Source organism: Phanerochaete carnosa (assembly GCF_000300595.1).
Source record: "Phanerochaete carnosa HHB-10118-sp unplaced genomic scaffold PHACAscaffold_13, whole genome shotgun sequence".
Lineage (NCBI taxonomy): Eukaryota > Fungi > Basidiomycota > Agaricomycetes > Polyporales > Phanerochaetaceae > Phanerochaete > Phanerochaete carnosa.
This window is the reverse complement of record NW_006767640.1, coordinates 702798-718854: the sequence shown is the minus strand read 5'-3', so window position 1 is coordinate 718854 and position 16057 is coordinate 702798. Positions and strand designations below refer to the sequence as shown.

The window sequence follows — 16057 nt, the reverse complement described above, 5'->3', positions numbered from 1 at the left end:
AGGCGCCTGTTCCTGCTCCACGATATGCGCCGCCTTGCGCATTAATGCGCATGGATCATATCATGGGTCGGACGGAAGAGTCTTAGTCGCATCCAGATCCTGCGGGACGCATGCCTTGCAATGCTAAGGCGATTTAATGAGTCCGGGTCGATAGCTGAATTTGGGATTTATTTCTGGCTTCTTGCTACCATCGTTCTCACCCTTGACCCGGTCGTATTGTTATTCATGAGATAGAGACGATGGGGGTACAGCCAATGCGCTCTATACACTACTGCATATCGCCGCTGTGCAGGCTTTTCAAGTACCTGGTCAACCCCGGGAAGTCTAATTGTACCCAACATAGCCGCGTACGTATGGATGGGACTTTAGAGATGACCCAGCCGTCCTCTATATAGTACACAGACCACGCGCGATGCAGAAGCCAGGGAAGTGATGTCGTCGCCTGCGCATCCGCATTGTGAGGGGCCTAAAGGTGAGCGACTCATCCGTCGTCGCAAATGATGCGGTACTAGGTATCTGCGTCGAGGACTGGGAGACAACCACCTGTTTCTCCATCCCATGCGGCGTACACACCAAAGGCGTATTCTAGAGGGTTTGAGGAGCTGGCCAGAGTAGGTAGTGGGCCGGATATCGGCTGGTTTTGAACACGGAGTACAATGGTATGCCAGTCCGTCTGCCGTCGATGAGGAGCTCGAAGTCAGACGAGATCTGAATCATGACACTATTGAGATGGTAGAGAGCGCCGTACATCTGCCCATGCATTCCATGTGTCGCTGTTAGAGCTTGTAGGAAGACGAGGTTGCATTCATCAGCCCCTTTTCCACCTTAGAAAAACTAGTTAGTGGGCTGGTCTCCAGTAACCTACTGACGTCTGAGAGCTTGCCTTGGAGCGATACCTACAAGCCATGCGATGCTCAAGTCTATAAAGTGGATGAATTGACGGTACGGGACTGATGTACAAATGCTCACGAAATTACAACTAGAAGTCTTATACCGTATACCACGTCGAGAACATGCTGGAGATAAATGGCCATAGTCGTGGTGGCTTTCTCTGTTGCCATAACTATAGCGTCTTGTACGAGTCGTCTTCGAGTCCAAGGTCCCACTGCCTGCGCTCATGCACGACGTCGTCAAAGTCCGAGTGCTCATGGAAGCCATCGCTCGCGTCATCTGCACCGGAGCGGTCAGACTCTTCCTCGGGATAGTCGTTCTTGTACCAGTCCTCGGCGTTCGAGTCTTCGTCGTCCTCATCCTCGGGCTCCGACTCATCCGAAGAGCCGTACATGTCGTCCTCAGGAAGGCCGGTGCTGCACCGTGCGATTAGCACATCAGAGGGCAGATGAGCTTGAATAGACGTACACAGTACCAATGGCCTTCCGCTGGTCGCCGTACAGCTCCCAGTATGACGCGGGACGCGAATAGAACACATCCCAGACGTAGTCATCTTCCTCATTTGCCAAGCCGCTCGCGTTTGAATTTGACGGGGTAGCCGAAGGCGACCCCTCTCCGCTGACTACAGCTGTACTGTCAGGGAACTACACGTTGAAGGAGGGCTTGCACGCACTTTTCAGGTAATCCTGTAATAGAGGCAAAAATTTGGCCACTTCCGCATCAACATCTGGGCGGTCGCCACCTTGTGCAGTCGGATTGGGCGAGGCGAGGGAAGCGAGGGATGACGAAGACGGGATGGCATCATACATCGTGAATGTCGCCTTTTGCAGATCCTTGTACGAGTGCACCTTTGGCCTGCGGATTTTTGTATCAAGCGATCGCCAACAAATGGGGCGAACGAGACGTACGGTGCCATGGGCCGGCCCCTCTTCGCCCGCTTCCATTTGTCGGACTCCGAGGGACGCAGAGCAGGGCTCTGGGCGGGCACGACAGTGTACTTCCTTGTAGGGTCATCACATCGTGGTGGCACACGCGGAGACGGCTTTTCAACTGGCTGTTTCTCTGCGAGCGGCACGCGCGGGCTGCGCGTTTGGGCTGGGGAAGGTGGTCGTGTTGCCTTGGGTGGCGGTTGGGTTTGTGACGTGCGAGCTTCCTTGCGTGCATTCTCGCGGGCGATCTTGCTTATTCTGCTCTATTACTAGGTTGATAAGCGTTTCATGCATGCGTATGTTTGGCATGAATACCTCGAGATCCTGCTTCTGCTTCTCATCCTCGAACGCACCCTGCTCCACGGTTTCGGCGAACTGGAACACGCTCACATCGTCTTTAGTATTTCCTTTTGTCTTCTTCCGTCTTGAAGACTCTACGACTGTTCGATACACATGTTCAGTACACAGACTGACAAGGCTCATGAGCCATGCATACCGAGTGCGTCAAGTGGTTCCTCGTTTCGTTTCCGCTTGATGCGAAGGATAGTGTAGTTTTCTTGCGGGGCTTGATTAATTTGCATAATCAGGTATTATACAGAGACTACGCCCTGATTAGAGGGCGGGTATGTGAGGATAGACTTGGTTGAAGTTCAAGTGACGGTGACCTGGAATGACGCAGAAGGCAGTGGGACGCCAAAACTGCCCCCCCCGTGGATTAGATGTTGTTCATCATCGAGGACCCAATGGTGTACCTGGTTTTGGGGTTCGTCCAACTTCACGTGATGCGGTCCCTGGTTCGAGCCCGGGTCAATCCTTTTTCTTCTTCGTTCAACCTCAGAATACTTACCGTGGTTGAGAAAGGTTCGGCAAGTCTGTAGTGACCAGTTCGGGAGCTTTGAAACTAACACACGATGGATAGGAATGGAACCAGGACCACGGCCTCGGCGCCTACATTTTGCCAGCTAGAAGTCTCGGAGGGTAAATGCGTGCACATATGTGATACACGACGCGAGTGTGCCATGGATCCCCGCCTATAGGGGATCGCACTATTGGCCGGATTTCGTAAGTGTTCATGGGCATGAGTCTCGGCCGTTACTCACTCACTAAGTCCCGATACTACTGGCGATTTGTTGGACCTTGAAAATGGTCCGGCCGAGCGACTTGGAAGATCTCTCTACGCTCACTATGACCGCTACAAACATCGCCTGTAAGTATTATGACTGTGTTCTTGCATGCGCACGATATACTTCTCACTGCTATGTCGATAATATCGCGGCTTACCCACCCCAGCGTGCGATTTACGTACCCGACCAACATGCGACTTACCGGTACAATACCGACCGTGTGTCCGTGTCTCATGTTCAGAATTGCCTTCTCTGAAACGCTCGACCTCGTCATCATGCTCTTCCGAGCTCTCTTCCCCCACTTTTCGGCCGAAATTCCCGAACTTATCTCCTCCCGTTGGTCGTCAATAGGACCGTCTTGCCGCATGGAAGGCCATGGCGAACGGAGCCATGAGAGTTTAATGGCACACTGATACGATTGTGCACCATCTCTGACACAGACGTCCACCTCGTTTGTAGCCTCGAGCTGAGAGAGTCTTCTGCTGCTCTTCCCGGCGAGGTGCGTGCGCTGATAGCGCATAGCGAAAGACTGGTATGTCCTCCCCTCCGCATTTTCGCAGCCTGTCCCCCTTCTTTCCTCCTTCATGCCGCCCCGTCTTGGTGCTCCACCTACGTAAACGACGACGTTTCGCCAATCGAGTTGCACCCGGCGGCATGGGAGGGTGTTGCGTGGCCGAGGTGCGACGTCGGTTCTATACCGATCGCCTATGATGCCGAAACCCACCTGTGGGATAAGAATAAATGCGCGGGTATGTGCATGTCTCGCGCGTAACGCTCTGCGATCTCTTTGTGGCGTCTGGTTTGCGCCCTGCTCGCCTTGCTGCGCGGAGAGTTTGCCTAAAAGACCCTTGGACCGCGACTCCTTACGAATCTGCTCCTACACAGGGCATTGTACGAACCTTGCTACACAGGTGGCCCGGTTCGAACTACGATCCGCAATCGCATCCGCGTGCTCACACGGCGTGCTGACGCTTGTGTGCAGATTATCCGTCGCTTAAACAGTTCATCCTGACGACTCCCCGCACGAAATTTCAAGTCTAGTACATCACTCATGTCCCCAACCTCACATACGATGCAAACGCCCTCCCTTGCCGTGACCCCGACCCAGACGATACATGCACCTGCGGAGTCGCAGGATATTGAGAAGGGAGAGCCAGATATCCCTGTGGATCGGGCGGGGGCTACCTATATGAAAACGGACATAGAGCATGTCGAAGTCGAGAACGACCCGCGTATGTGGTCAAGAAGTAAAAAGGTGTGCTCACACTGCATTTCCTCTACGTGAGATACTGAATACACCATCTTTGCAGCTGTTTGTGCTCGTCCTAGTCTCTGCTGCGTCATGTATTGCGGGGCTAGGAGGCAACATATACAACCGTGAGTTTCATATGCACCCCCGCACGAGCTATCAGCATAACGTGGTGATTGCTCCATCGTACAGCGGGTATAGCGGAAGTCGAGCGCGAGTTGCACACTGGTCCTGGGAGCATCTCGCTTAGTCTTTCAATATTCATCCTTCTTCAGGGCGGCTTTCCGATCATTTGGAGCGCGGTATCTGAGATTGTGGGACGAAAGGTATGTTAAGCATGCTTAATGCCAGTATTCTGGCCAGTTTACGGAAACTAAACATGACTGCAGAAAGTATATATTGCATCGATGACGCTCTGCATGATCGGATGTGTCGTCGCTGGTACGGCCAAAAGCATCGGGGTACTGATAGGCATGCGGTGTCTACAGGGAGCAGGGTACGCTTTGCATCTAGATTCCTTCGCGTATTGACGTGACACACCTCAACCAGAGGCGCAGCTGTGATTTCCATCGGCGCTGCAACGCTCGCGGACATTTACGAGCCCCATGAGCGCGGAACAATGATGGGAATCTACTACTGGTATGCCCCTTCCTATGTCGAGCACCCTCCTAGAATCTCAAACCTCTCCACAGCGCACCCCTCATCGGGACCTCACTCGGCCCTCTGCTCGGTGGCGCACTCACGCAGGGCCTCGGCTGGCGCTCGACGTTCTACTTCCTGGCAATCTTCACGGGCCTCTGCGTCCTTGCGTTTCTCGCGTTCGAGGACACCTTCCGCCGCGAGCGTAGCGCGGTGTACTCTGCTGCTGTCCGCCGTCGCCGCCGCGAAGCTACGCGTCGAGCACTACGTGAGCTCGAGCGCGAGAAGAGGGCGCGCGAGGAGGTAAGCCACGGTACCGTCATCGAGAAAGCACCCGAGAACGATGTAGTGGCCGATAACAAGAAGCCCCTAGAGGGGAGTGGAGAACACGGTGAAGAGCAAGAGAAGAGCGCGGCACTCCGCCCGTCGTCTGGGTCCGTGCGCTCGCAAGAGATAGTCGAGGCGATTCCAACGCCGGCAACACCGGCCCCTGAAAAGGCCAAAGCAGAGCTGCGTGAGGTGCGGCTCTCGCTGCGGGACGTGAACCCTATCGGGCCAATGATACTCGTGTTCCGCCGGCTGAACAACGTCGCAATCTTAAGCGCGAGCGGACTCATCTTCGGCTTCTCGTACTGCATCGCGTACACCTGTGCGCGCACGCTCGGCGACAAGTACGGGTATGATGCGCTCCATATCGGGCTTGTCCTCCTAAGCTATGGTGCCGGTGAGTTTTATTCTATTACACGCCGTATGGCTTGCACCTGGGAGGGGCTGATTTGTGACGCTAGGGTGTATGCTTGGCAGCATTCTCGGCGGACGGTGGTCTGACCGAGTATACAAGAAGCTCAAAGAACAGAGCGGCGGGAACAGCCAGCCAGAGGTTTGCCTTATTTTGCCCATTTCCGCTACAAATTAGTGACCGGCCGCGCAGATGCGCCTGCTCTCGACGCGGATATTCATGCTCTTCCTTCCCCCAGCAGTAGTCGGCTACGGCTGGGTGTGCGAGGAGCACGTGAACGTCTCCGCAATCTGCGTGATGCTCTTCCTCTCGGGTTTCTTCTCCATGTCCGTCCTTTCCTCTTGCCATCTCTCCGTTTCCGCTCTGAATTATTCACAGTTCGATTTACTCGAGTACGCTCGCGTACATCGTCGACGCAAACGCGGGCCGCTCCTCGTCTGCGGTCGCGCTCAATAGTTGCTTCCGCGGTTCGCTCGGCTTCGTTGCTGCAGAGATCGCGGTGCCCCTTCAGAACGCCATCGGAGATGGTGGCTTGTATTCGCTGTGGGCAGGTTGGCTTTGCATTTCCGAGCTCCTCGTCCTCCTGGTCTGGTGGCGCGGTGGCCGGTGGCGTGAACATGCGGAGCAGAGGGAGGCGCGGAAGGCCGAGGCGGGTTGAGCTCACAAGCGAAATTCGCTTTGACCTTTAGAGGCGCTGTAGAGATAGAGTGTTTATATCAGTATTACACTTGTTGCTGTCACCAGTGGTGTGGCATGCTAAGCAAGCTCCGCGGCCGTGACGCGACGCGACACGCCCCGTGACATTGGTGACGTATCCGTGACCACCGTGACCCGCCACTTTGGGGGACGCTCCCGCCACTCGTAAATTTGTTACGACGACGACGACGATGCCTACGGCGATCCAAACCTTGCCCGAAGAGCTCCTGCGCGAGATCCTCAGCTATTGCTTCCACCTTTCCCCCGACGCATTCTGCAGCTCGCGCTCCCGCTGGCACTCGCTAGCGCGCCCGTCGGCGTACGACAAAAAGGAGAAGCGCACATGCCAGGACCTGCTCCTCGTCTGCAAATACTGGTTGCGCCTCGCGACGCCGCTCCTTTACACCTCGGTTGCAATTCGCACGCCTGCACACGCCGCCGCGGTCGCCGCCCTCCTGAAAGCGACGCCGGGTCTCGGGCGCGCCCTGCGACAGCTCAAGGTCTTCGGCGGTTACGGTCGCGATATGGCGACCATCGCGGGCGCGAGTCCGAACGTCGAGACGTTGTACGTGTACGTGAGCGTGAAGAGCAATGAGAGCACGACCGGGATCAAGAAGGCCCTGTGCGCCCTCAGCCCGAAGCGTCTCTTCCTTGAGGACCGCAGGGTGTACAGGAACAAGAAGGTCGAAGAGCTGCGCAAGCTCGTAGATGAACAGATCGCAACATGGCCCCGCTTGGTAAGTCGCTATCCCGTAATACTTTCATTCACGCTCTGTGCCGGCCTGCGGGGCGTGCACTGTGGGTACCTGAGTGCACTCCCGCAGTCGGGGCCTGCACCAAGCCACTCGCCGCTGCCATGATCCAGTGCTGACATCTCCACAGAGAGAAGTACACTACAGCCCTACATACCCGACACAAAACCCAGCAACAATTGTTGCGCTCAGGCGCTCCACAAGCGTGCGCGAGCTGTGGCTTGATGCGAGTGCGATAGAGCACATGCTCGGCAACGACGTCCAGAGCGTGCGTACGCTTATGCAGGACGCAGCGCTCGAGAAGCTGTACTGCCTTGGCAAACCCCTTTTCTCAAGCACGGACGCTCGCAAGCGCATGGTCGACGCGCAATACCCACAGGCCATCCTCGATGCGATTGTCTTCGAGGAATACCCCGACAAGTACGTGTTTCTAAGAAAATCTGGCCAGACGTACAATGCTTATATGCCTAGGGACGGCCTACCCGCCCTCCCGCCTCCCGCGACCACACCATGGGCCTTGGATGACGACGACGACGATGACTATTTCTGGCCAGCAAATATCGACTCAGACGAAGAGGATTTAATGCTCGATGAAGAGGAAGAGCTGATGGGCCTTGCCGCGACGTCCACAACGACTGCGATGCTTCTCATGGCGATGTTCATGGCGATGCGTTGAATTTTGGTTAGAGAGTCTGCTGCCACAGCTACTGAGCTGTTGTGATATGCAAAGCCTCCGTGATCAGAAAGACAATATGCTATGGTGTGTCTCAGTACTTTCTGGTGCATATATGCACACGTTCTTGCTACTGGGTATGATATGTGCGCTATGTTTCTGTGGCGCCTAGCCGTCGCTATTGCCTTCTCTCTGTCGAGCTGCTTTCACCGAGACGGGCCCCGGATACAAGCAGGATACTGCATTATCACGGAATGCTGCTTGATCAAACACCGCGGACTCTGCAGACTCGAGAACCATGTTTGCATATTTTTTGAAGACCAGAAACAACGAAGGAGCGTACGTTCCGAGAGCGGAGAGAGCAGTCTCCGCAAGGACGATAGTGCCGACGTGGTGTAGCACTGGGACGCATCACCGCACTGCTCGGCTGAAACCTCAGGACGGCCATCCCAGCTGTCCCTCCGTTCACGGTTTCGCCCTCGTGCTCACGGCCATGTGAAACGAGAGCGTACAGTGATTAGTGGCCCTCTGTAATCAATAATCATGTGTGCAAGGTGCTTGCGGGCTGTTCTCTCCGTCATATAATCCTTTTCTCAGCTAACGAGCACGCGTTTCTATGTCGTCAAAGTGAAGGTACGAAGAAAATCCAAGAGAAAGCCAAGCGAAGACGAAGCTTGTTTCATCAGTGATGGCGGCGAGTTTTGACAGCTCGTCTGCAATCGTTCCCGCAACGGGGGTGGATTGCTTGGAAACAAATTCCGAGGCGCGGCGGAAGAGTCCAGGTCCAGTAAGGCGCGGCGATGGCTTAGCAGCGCCTCTGTAGGTAGCACTTTAAATTCAGGAGAGGGAGAAGATGGCTTAGTAGCGTGTGCGTGCGACCACCTAGAGTAGCGGGTCATTCCATTACAGCTCACGAGCAGGTACAACGTCCAGCGCTGGGTTGGGCAAGTCGTATGCGGCTGCGTCCGTTAAGTCGCACGTAATTGTGGCTCAGCCGGAGTTGTATGCGTAGAGCACGCACGTCAGGGAACGTCAATGTTTGGCAGCTAACGAAGTATCCTTTCCGGCGAATATCTATGTCATACACGGCTAGTGCGTTTATGACTAGCCGCAGCCGGCTCTTGAACGTCATACAAAAGCTGCCTTTCAGCCCAGGAGTAGATTCCCAGGCTTGGGGCCAGTGGTCAGCTCAATGTCTCAAGCTGAAATACTCGACATGTACGTGTTCATTGCCTCCGCGCATGTTTGATATGACTCAATGACAAAACGCTCGCCACGCAGGAAGACACAAACCTATATTGGGTGGGCTGTCACAGGTATGACAACAACGGTCCGTAACTCATGCGGCGCGTTGTTGAAGGAGCATTTTCAGCACTAATATTATATGAGCATGCAATCACGATAGACAAGGAGTTTGAGGCCATGCGAAAGAAGAAGTTATCGAGCTCTCTCCTGATTTCTATTCGCTGGGTTATTGTCCTGCAAGCCGCGATACAATTTGTGCCCAGCTCTCCAGAGGTAATTTCCAGACATTATGCCCGTTTACATTCAGTGATGCTAACTCCTCCTTCAGAGGTATGTCGGTCTCATAATTACTTGTTGCAGGAGCGACTCGACTAAGAACTTGCTTTTTCTGGACTAGATGTACAACCCTCATCGTCTTGAATGACATCCTATGGCAAGTTGGTGCCTTGCAGACGTCTCGTACGTGAATGATCAGTACTGTGCGGTCTTTCAAAATCAAAGCCACTGCTTATTTTTTTTTGTAGTATTTGCTGCATGGCGCGTGTTTGCGCTCTGGGACCGCCGTGGGAGATATACGCTTTCACTACTCGTTTTTACTTTCGGCGTACTGCCTATTGCGACAAACACCGTGCGCATCCTCACACATACGAGATCTTCTCAGCATAAACTGATCGTTGGGCTGTTCAGTATTTTCTCGTCCGCTCTGATCTGGGATACCAGGGCGCACCACTATTTGTATGTACGGCGGTTTTACGCTTTCCGAGCCGTCTGGGGTCGTTGTGCGTGATTTTCCTGTCGGCGCAGATGGTCGTTGTCACTAACATCCCTGAGCTTTTCAGTCGTAGGTGTATGGTGATGCATACACTGCCATTCAAGCTAACTTTATCGCAGTGATTGCCGTCCCTCGAATTTCTCTGACTCTGGCGGACGCGCTTGCATTTGTCGTGACTTGGGTGAAGACATACCGACAGTGGCGCGGCGCTCGAACGTTTAATATCCAGATGTCACTCACCGCATGTCTCCTTCGTGACGGCCAGTCTCTTTCATCAGGATAGCATGGATTCTCACTAATGGTCTGCATTTAGGGACGGCGTGTTTTGCGTATGTGTACTGGCTGCCATAACCGGCCTAACTGACGTTATCGTACAGCGTACTACTGGTGATCAACTTACTGCAGATACTCACTCTTAATGGCAGCGTGGGTGGCCCGCTTTCGTAGGTTTTGCCGCCACTTACCGCAGATTATCAGTCTGTCGTGCTTCCTGTTGACACTCTCGCTGAAAACCTTGTGAGTACATATTCCTGCAGTTGAAAATCAGTGTCCATGTTGATTTCAACGCACAGCCCCTCGTCGTCGTCTCCAGATTCCTCATGAACCTTCACGAGCTGGAAAGCGACGGTCATAGCATCGCGATAGAGCTCCAGCTGATGTCAAGACCATCCCCTCAATGTCATGTTGAAGAGACGGGTCGTGGTGGTGGTCTACGTCGTCGAGAAGTGAGCGGCGCGCCGGTATTCGCGGTCCATTCAGAGAGTACAGGCCACTCCTACAGCACATCTTAGATGTCGGCGAGGTGCGGATTAAGAATAGATGTGTGTAAGATGTGTGCGCACGAGACCCCGGTGATCGCAAGTGTAAAATCTGGTGTAACACGCTGAAGGTTAGAATTATAAATCGTGAAGCTATGCTGGCCATAAGAACCCCTTTCTCTGCGTTTCTACTGGGTCACGATTCTTGTTGAGGTCTTTCAACAATGGCGCTTCCCCATCCAGTGCTTGTATGAACTGGCGAGTGCGAGATCGGTCTCGAATTCCGACCCTAGAGCTCCAAGGGCTATCTGGGAGCTTTTCGAAAGCCTGAACGAAAACCTTAACAATGTGTCTGTGTGAGGCAGACGGCTTTCACAAGTTGTATAAGTCATATATTTGAGCCACATGCCAGACCACGCAGCGGACAAGCTGGCTCGTAATTTTGTCATGTTTACTAATGTAATATAACGCACAGAGTCGAGAGGTGTAAAAATTACGCAACGCTAGTTGAATGACTGCTGCTCTCCGGATTGTTTTTCGACCGCTTCGCCGGCTTCCCTGATTCCTTCGCCGAACGACGTTTGCCAGTCGTCACCTGGCTATGGGATTTAATCAACCCAAATATGGGTAGGTCCGAAAACTGATCCGCAATCTTGTCCCCTCGCGGCCACGGTCCCTGGGCCAACGTCTTGAAGGCGTCAATTATATCCGCGTGCGTGTAAAGGCTGCGGGTATGACCTGCACGATCGGAAGGTTCGTTCTCGGGATCGGATTCGCCCTCGCCAGACGTCGCATCCTCGTTGTTCTCGTTGTGATTATTATCGTCTTCGTTACCATCCTCAGCAGAATCCCGGGTGTCAGCTCTAGCCCGACTGGACGCGTTGACTGTTCGCACTATCAGTGAATCATCTCCAGGGCGGGCGAGTATTCAACTCACTGGGAAGCGATACTGGTATGGGCGGACGGCCGTTGACAAAACCGTCCATATCTTGCAACAACCAAGCGTTCTCGTCCACTTTCGGTTTGTACTTCTCCTTGTCTATGATGTGCCGTCGTCGAGTGGCGCCCCATTTCTTCCGCCAGTCGTCCAGGTCCATGGTGGCATAGTGCTTGCGACCAAGCCTGTACAAGCCCCGTAGCAACAGCCACAGCGGAGAAGACTCCTCCATCATAGTAAAACCCGGTTTACCGCTCTGCATATCTCGGATCTTCTGGGCTCCGCCGACAACATAGCCTTCATCCGTTTCGTCTGCGGCATCGAACTTCACTCCCACGAACCTGGCCAGTGCCGAATTTCGGAGCGGTGCGCCGATAACCTCGTGCGGCGTGTCGGAGGGAAACGGGTTTGTTGTCAAGGAGTGGTCGTGAAACCGCAGGACGCTGAGCTCTAATACATAGATGAAAGACTCTAGATCGTCCGGAAGTTCGTTCGGCTTGAGAGGATACTCTAGAAGTGGACCCGACATGAATGCCCACGTTCCCTGGGGAGTGGTAGGTCAGGGACGTATTGAAACGGATAACGCGTACTTACGGAACGGGCATGTTGAGTTGCCGCTCGATTCATTTCATTTCGATACTTGCAGAGATCCCAGTCGTTGAGAATGGCGCGAGACGTTTCGATATCGATGAGGATATTTCCTATGCTGACGTCTCTGTGTAGTATGCCTGCTACTTCATACACATCACGGTGAGCTATATGCAATGTGAGTACACTGGATGAAGGGCTGCACTGATTGCGAACCTAGCAATGCCTGGTACACATAACCCACAAGCTCTAAGCTATTGGCGTAAGTCTCTAATGGACGTCCGACCTGCCAGACAACAAAGCGGTGGTGAAAACGTCTTGCAGGTTTTCCCTTCGTTCGTTCGGTGACGGGGAGGTACTCCTGCGTCAAAGTGACTTGGCCCTTCGGTCCATCGACGTCCCCTCCTGCGATCGCAGTCGCAATGTGCGAGATCGGCGAGCCGTTGGCAAGTCGGGCAGTGTTGAGCTTTCTGTACACTTCAAGTTCAGGGTGAACCTCGGGGTGGTCAGCGCACCAATAGTCCTTGATGAAGACCAGCCGGGCGCGGTCTACGTCGTAAGCTATGAAGCCCTTGCCGCCGCGACCAGTCGGAGACCGTGAGCCCGAACGGTGCCGACCGATGATGTATGTGTACGTGCGAGGGGAAGCTTGCGCTTTCTTACCTTCATCCAAGCCATCCACGTCATCGCAAATCACCTGATTAAAGTGTTGGAAACTCAGAGAACACACTAATCATGAGGAATAAAAACCGCACTTTGCAGAGAGGATAGAACGTCCTGTTGACCCAAAGGTCGTCTGCAAAGGTGCGAAGCCAAGAGTCGATTGCTTGGCGCTCGCGGTAGGCATTAAACGCATCGATCAGTGGGTCGTCGGGCCTCATAATTCTAACCGAAGTGTCGTATCCCAATGCCGCGGGAGACGCTCTCGCGATGCGATAGACGAAGTTGAGAAGGAGCTCTGGTTTCTCGAAGATGTCAAATGGCCGAGAAACAATTGCTCCGGTGCGGTCCCAGCGGAACAACCAGGCGATGCGCTCGCAAATGAAGACCGTGAAGACGAATTGGCGGTGCTGACGCAGCTGTATCTCAGCAGCGTACTTAGTCATCTGAGCCCGCGCCTTCCTCCCTTCTTGTGTCCGTGAGGGCTCGAGATGATGCACGTCGAGTCGGAATGGTGCGGAGTCCAAGGACGTCTTGATCTCGAACGGCGTGACGATATATGCCCAGGCTGTGCGTGCAAGATTCAGGTGCAGATCCTTATTCGCGGTACTCTTGCTGAGGGTCGAAGCACTGAGTTCGAATGCCTGCTTGCCTGGACCTTCCATTTCATACGTGCACAAGTCAGTTTTCATCCCGGTCTCCACATCCTTCAGCTCGGGATGCAAGCCAGTGGCGTAGGTGCAGTATTTACCACCCGCGATTTGATTTACTTTGTTGAACGTCGAACACTACGATAACATTTGCACAGTTGAGTAACGACCTGGACCGCTGGGAAATCGCGACTTACATAACCAGGGTACGTCGTGGATTCCTTTGATGCGGTTACGGGGATATCCTGGAAGTTACCCACATCCTCAAGCTGCTGTGCGGAGAGATCATCGCCTGAAAGGCAGGCCTCAAACCACTGGCCGTGTTCGAGCATCACGAACACTTTATCCGCCTCCATGACCAGTTCTTCGGTCCACCACCCCTTGCGCCTGGGCGTGTTATGTGTGCCACTAACCTTTAGCACACGTGGTGTTGTGAAAGTGCTGGGAGGAAGTGCGTTCGACGAAGAGGAGGGGTGATCTTCTGGCGAGTCAACTAATGTTGTTGTTTCGCCGAAACAGCAGCCGAGACGGCGACAGCGGCCTTGGGATCGGGGGTATGAGGACGAGACGATGATTCGACAGGTGCTGGGCGCAAGGCGCGGAAGTTGTGGGGACGCGGAAGTCGCGAAGGGACCGTGTTTGAAGTAGAGTCGATCTCGTGCGGCGCCGCTCCAGCTAAGGTGGCAACAGGGTTCGTAGGGAGAATAGCAGAAGAAGGGGCGGCGGGTGATGTAGGAGGCAAAGTTTCTGCAGCAACAACGCTATTAACAGCACGTTCCTTGCCTTTGTCTGCCATCTGAAGGGGAGGGGAGAGGGGGGAGGGGGGGAGACGTGGTACCTACCTCTACGCTACTTCCGGGCTACTTATGCGTATTTCGCTCTCCCGTGTTGAGGGCCGACCTGACCAGATCAGACAATGGACACTACTAATTTGGAACTTACTTTATGATGGTCTCAGATAACGTCGACTGCTATACACGAGGCGATGCATACTCACGGCGTGACTGGTGTGGCGCACCGAACAACCGCATCCGCGGTAAGCCAGCGTGGATAGAAGCTTCAGCTCGAATACAAACAGCAATCTTGATAGGCACTCAGAAAAAGATCCGGCGACAATATACCAGGGATTGGGCTGCTTACTTACTGTATTTGCGCGTAGTCGTGATGGTTCAAGTTTAACCGGGGTCTCGCGCCTATTGCACACGGCCTCCGGTATTCGGGGTCTTGCAACCTGGCGCACAAGTCAAACATCTCCATCCTCTTCACCATCAGCTTATTCGTTTCGATGGTATGTTCCAAATAGTTATAGTACTTGGATTTATGACCCCTGATCAATCCATATGTACCGTCCTCGTGTCCGATACTCGGAGACAGGCGCAGCAACGACGTTATTCTGCGGACTGTATAAGAAGCTCGCAACGTGCTAATACGGGGCACCAATCATTCTTTACATTTGATACTTGTAGCCAAGCGGCTAATTATGGTATTGTTGTACTTGATGATTACGATGATAGATCGCGTCCTTAAAAATACCGTTTCGGTAGGAGAGGCCACGATCCACGAGACAAGCATTACTCTCGCGTCCTCTGCGACGTAGCTCCAGCTTTTGTCCGATTATTCTCCTGTGCAAATAATCTTGGGAAAGGTTGGGAATACAAGGGCCCGAAATCGAGGCTACAGATGACTGGCTCAGCTAACTCGCATATTTGCTTGCAGACTCGTTAATACTGGCAAGCCCCTCATCAAACAGTACCAGACGGGCTAGACCTGATTAGTCTTTGATGCCATGGTCTGCGCGGCCTACACAAGTCGGCTCGAGCACAAGCCGTCTGACCAGAACCATTAAGTTGTTATTCTCACTAGCGTACCGACAGAGGCTGGACGTATGCATTCACAGAAAGCAGAGCTCGCGCCCGATATCTGTTTCGATGCGTTTGGGTCAACTTCGACGCAGTGCTAGTCAGGTTCGCCTTCAATGTGGTTGGTAGGACACTTCTTGATCAAAGACCACGGTGCGCGTTCCAATTAATTTTCCGATAACTCCCCGAACTCGCCATAAATCGAGAAAATAATTGTTGGACGGGTCGGCGGAAAACTGATGCAATGCGCGCCCGCTGATCAGGTCGAAACAGTACAATATACATGCTAAAGCCAAATTAATCATAAATAATGTATGCTACGTTACCCGCTCCAAGTCATGGCTTGCCGTGCGGGTATGACCCAGGCCCTGTCCACGGCTCTCGCAGGCTGTGGTCGTTCTATTGTCGTGATACGACTACTGGGCTGCGCGAGCGCAAACTGGCGAGTGGCATGCGGGCACGATCTAATACACACGGTGTTAGTCTGAGTGCGAAGGGAAAGAGCACGCTGTATAGCTATGTACCTAATACACACGGTGTTAGCTAGACAGGGGTCTGGTAAGCATACTGCATAGTGCGCAAGGGCGACGAAGGAGACTTACTCTGAGTGCGAAGGGAAAGAGCACGCAGAGTGGGGATGCGAGAGGAGTTCTTATATACTAAAAGGAAGCAAAATTGAAAGTCCGCTAGAATGGGGAAGCCTGCCATAAAGAGGTCCATGCGTGGAAGCACTACATATGATTGTCCAATCACTATCTACGTATTAGCAGCGCCTAATCTAAGATGTCCACCTTAAGTCCATGCCGGGCGGAACGCCGAGCCAGAGCCACTAGGCGCTTCAACACTCCCCCTTGGCGAGGCGATACGGAACGAGGCCAAGAGACTGGGTGTGACGG

The 16057-nt window shown here is 53.6% G+C and overlaps 5 protein-coding genes across 5 annotated transcripts; 3 read left to right on the top strand and 2 right to left on the bottom strand.

Annotated features, from left to right (window-relative positions):
* Positions 1-244: 244 nt before the first annotated feature.
* Positions 245-2761, bottom strand: PHACADRAFT_265267 (uncharacterized protein). Its single transcript, XM_007401688.1, has 9 exons — positions 2668-2761; positions 2573-2611; positions 2317-2519; positions 2136-2260; positions 1800-2083; positions 1565-1746; positions 1360-1513; positions 884-1307; positions 245-824 (listed from the first exon to the last, which is right to left on the bottom strand). Exons 3-8 carry the CDS (start codon positions 2399-2401, stop codon positions 1064-1066), a joined length of 1074 nt encoding a protein of 357 aa, XP_007401750.1. The 5' UTR covers positions 2402-2519; positions 2573-2611; positions 2668-2761; the 3' UTR covers positions 245-824; positions 884-1063.
* A 559-nt stretch (positions 2762-3320) lies between these two features.
* PHACADRAFT_265266 (uncharacterized protein) lies at positions 3321-6307 on the top strand. The gene is made up of 10 exons (XM_007401687.1): positions 3321-3476; positions 3927-4199; positions 4255-4321; positions 4386-4519; positions 4583-4689; positions 4743-4832; positions 4886-5556; positions 5621-5712; positions 5764-5897; positions 5950-6307. Exons 6-10 carry the CDS (start codon positions 4813-4815, stop codon positions 6227-6229), a joined length of 1197 nt encoding a protein of 398 aa, XP_007401749.1. The 5' UTR covers positions 3321-3476; positions 3927-4199; positions 4255-4321; positions 4386-4519; positions 4583-4689; positions 4743-4812; the 3' UTR covers positions 6230-6307.
* Positions 6308-6414: 107 nt separating this feature from the next.
* Positions 6415-7744, top strand: PHACADRAFT_154199 (uncharacterized protein). The gene is made up of 3 exons (XM_007401686.1): positions 6415-7041; positions 7133-7439; positions 7491-7744. Exons 1-3 carry the CDS (start codon positions 6459-6461, stop codon positions 7693-7695), a joined length of 1095 nt encoding a protein of 364 aa, XP_007401748.1. The 5' UTR covers positions 6415-6458; the 3' UTR covers positions 7696-7744.
* Positions 7745-8884: 1140 nt separating this feature from the next.
* Positions 8885-9724, top strand: PHACADRAFT_33257 (uncharacterized protein; the record flags this gene model as incomplete). Its single annotated transcript, XM_007401481.1, has 6 exons — positions 8885-8910; positions 8974-9008; positions 9098-9210; positions 9266-9267; positions 9335-9396; positions 9462-9724. 6 exons carry the CDS (start codon positions 8885-8887, stop codon positions 9722-9724), a joined length of 501 nt encoding a protein of 166 aa, XP_007401543.1.
* A 1181-nt stretch (positions 9725-10905) lies between these two features.
* PHACADRAFT_265259 (uncharacterized protein) lies at positions 10906-14338 on the bottom strand. The gene is made up of 8 exons (XM_007401685.1): positions 14300-14338; positions 14145-14243; positions 13500-14049; positions 12748-13440; positions 12209-12689; positions 11999-12159; positions 11405-11948; positions 10906-11352 (listed from the first exon to the last, which is right to left on the bottom strand). The coding sequence occupies exons 4-8, from the start codon at positions 13096-13098 to the stop codon at positions 10961-10963; spliced, it is 1929 nt and encodes a 642-aa protein (XP_007401747.1). The 5' UTR covers positions 13099-13440; positions 13500-14049; positions 14145-14243; positions 14300-14338; the 3' UTR covers positions 10906-10960.
* Between the last annotated feature and the right edge of the window lie 1719 nt (positions 14339-16057).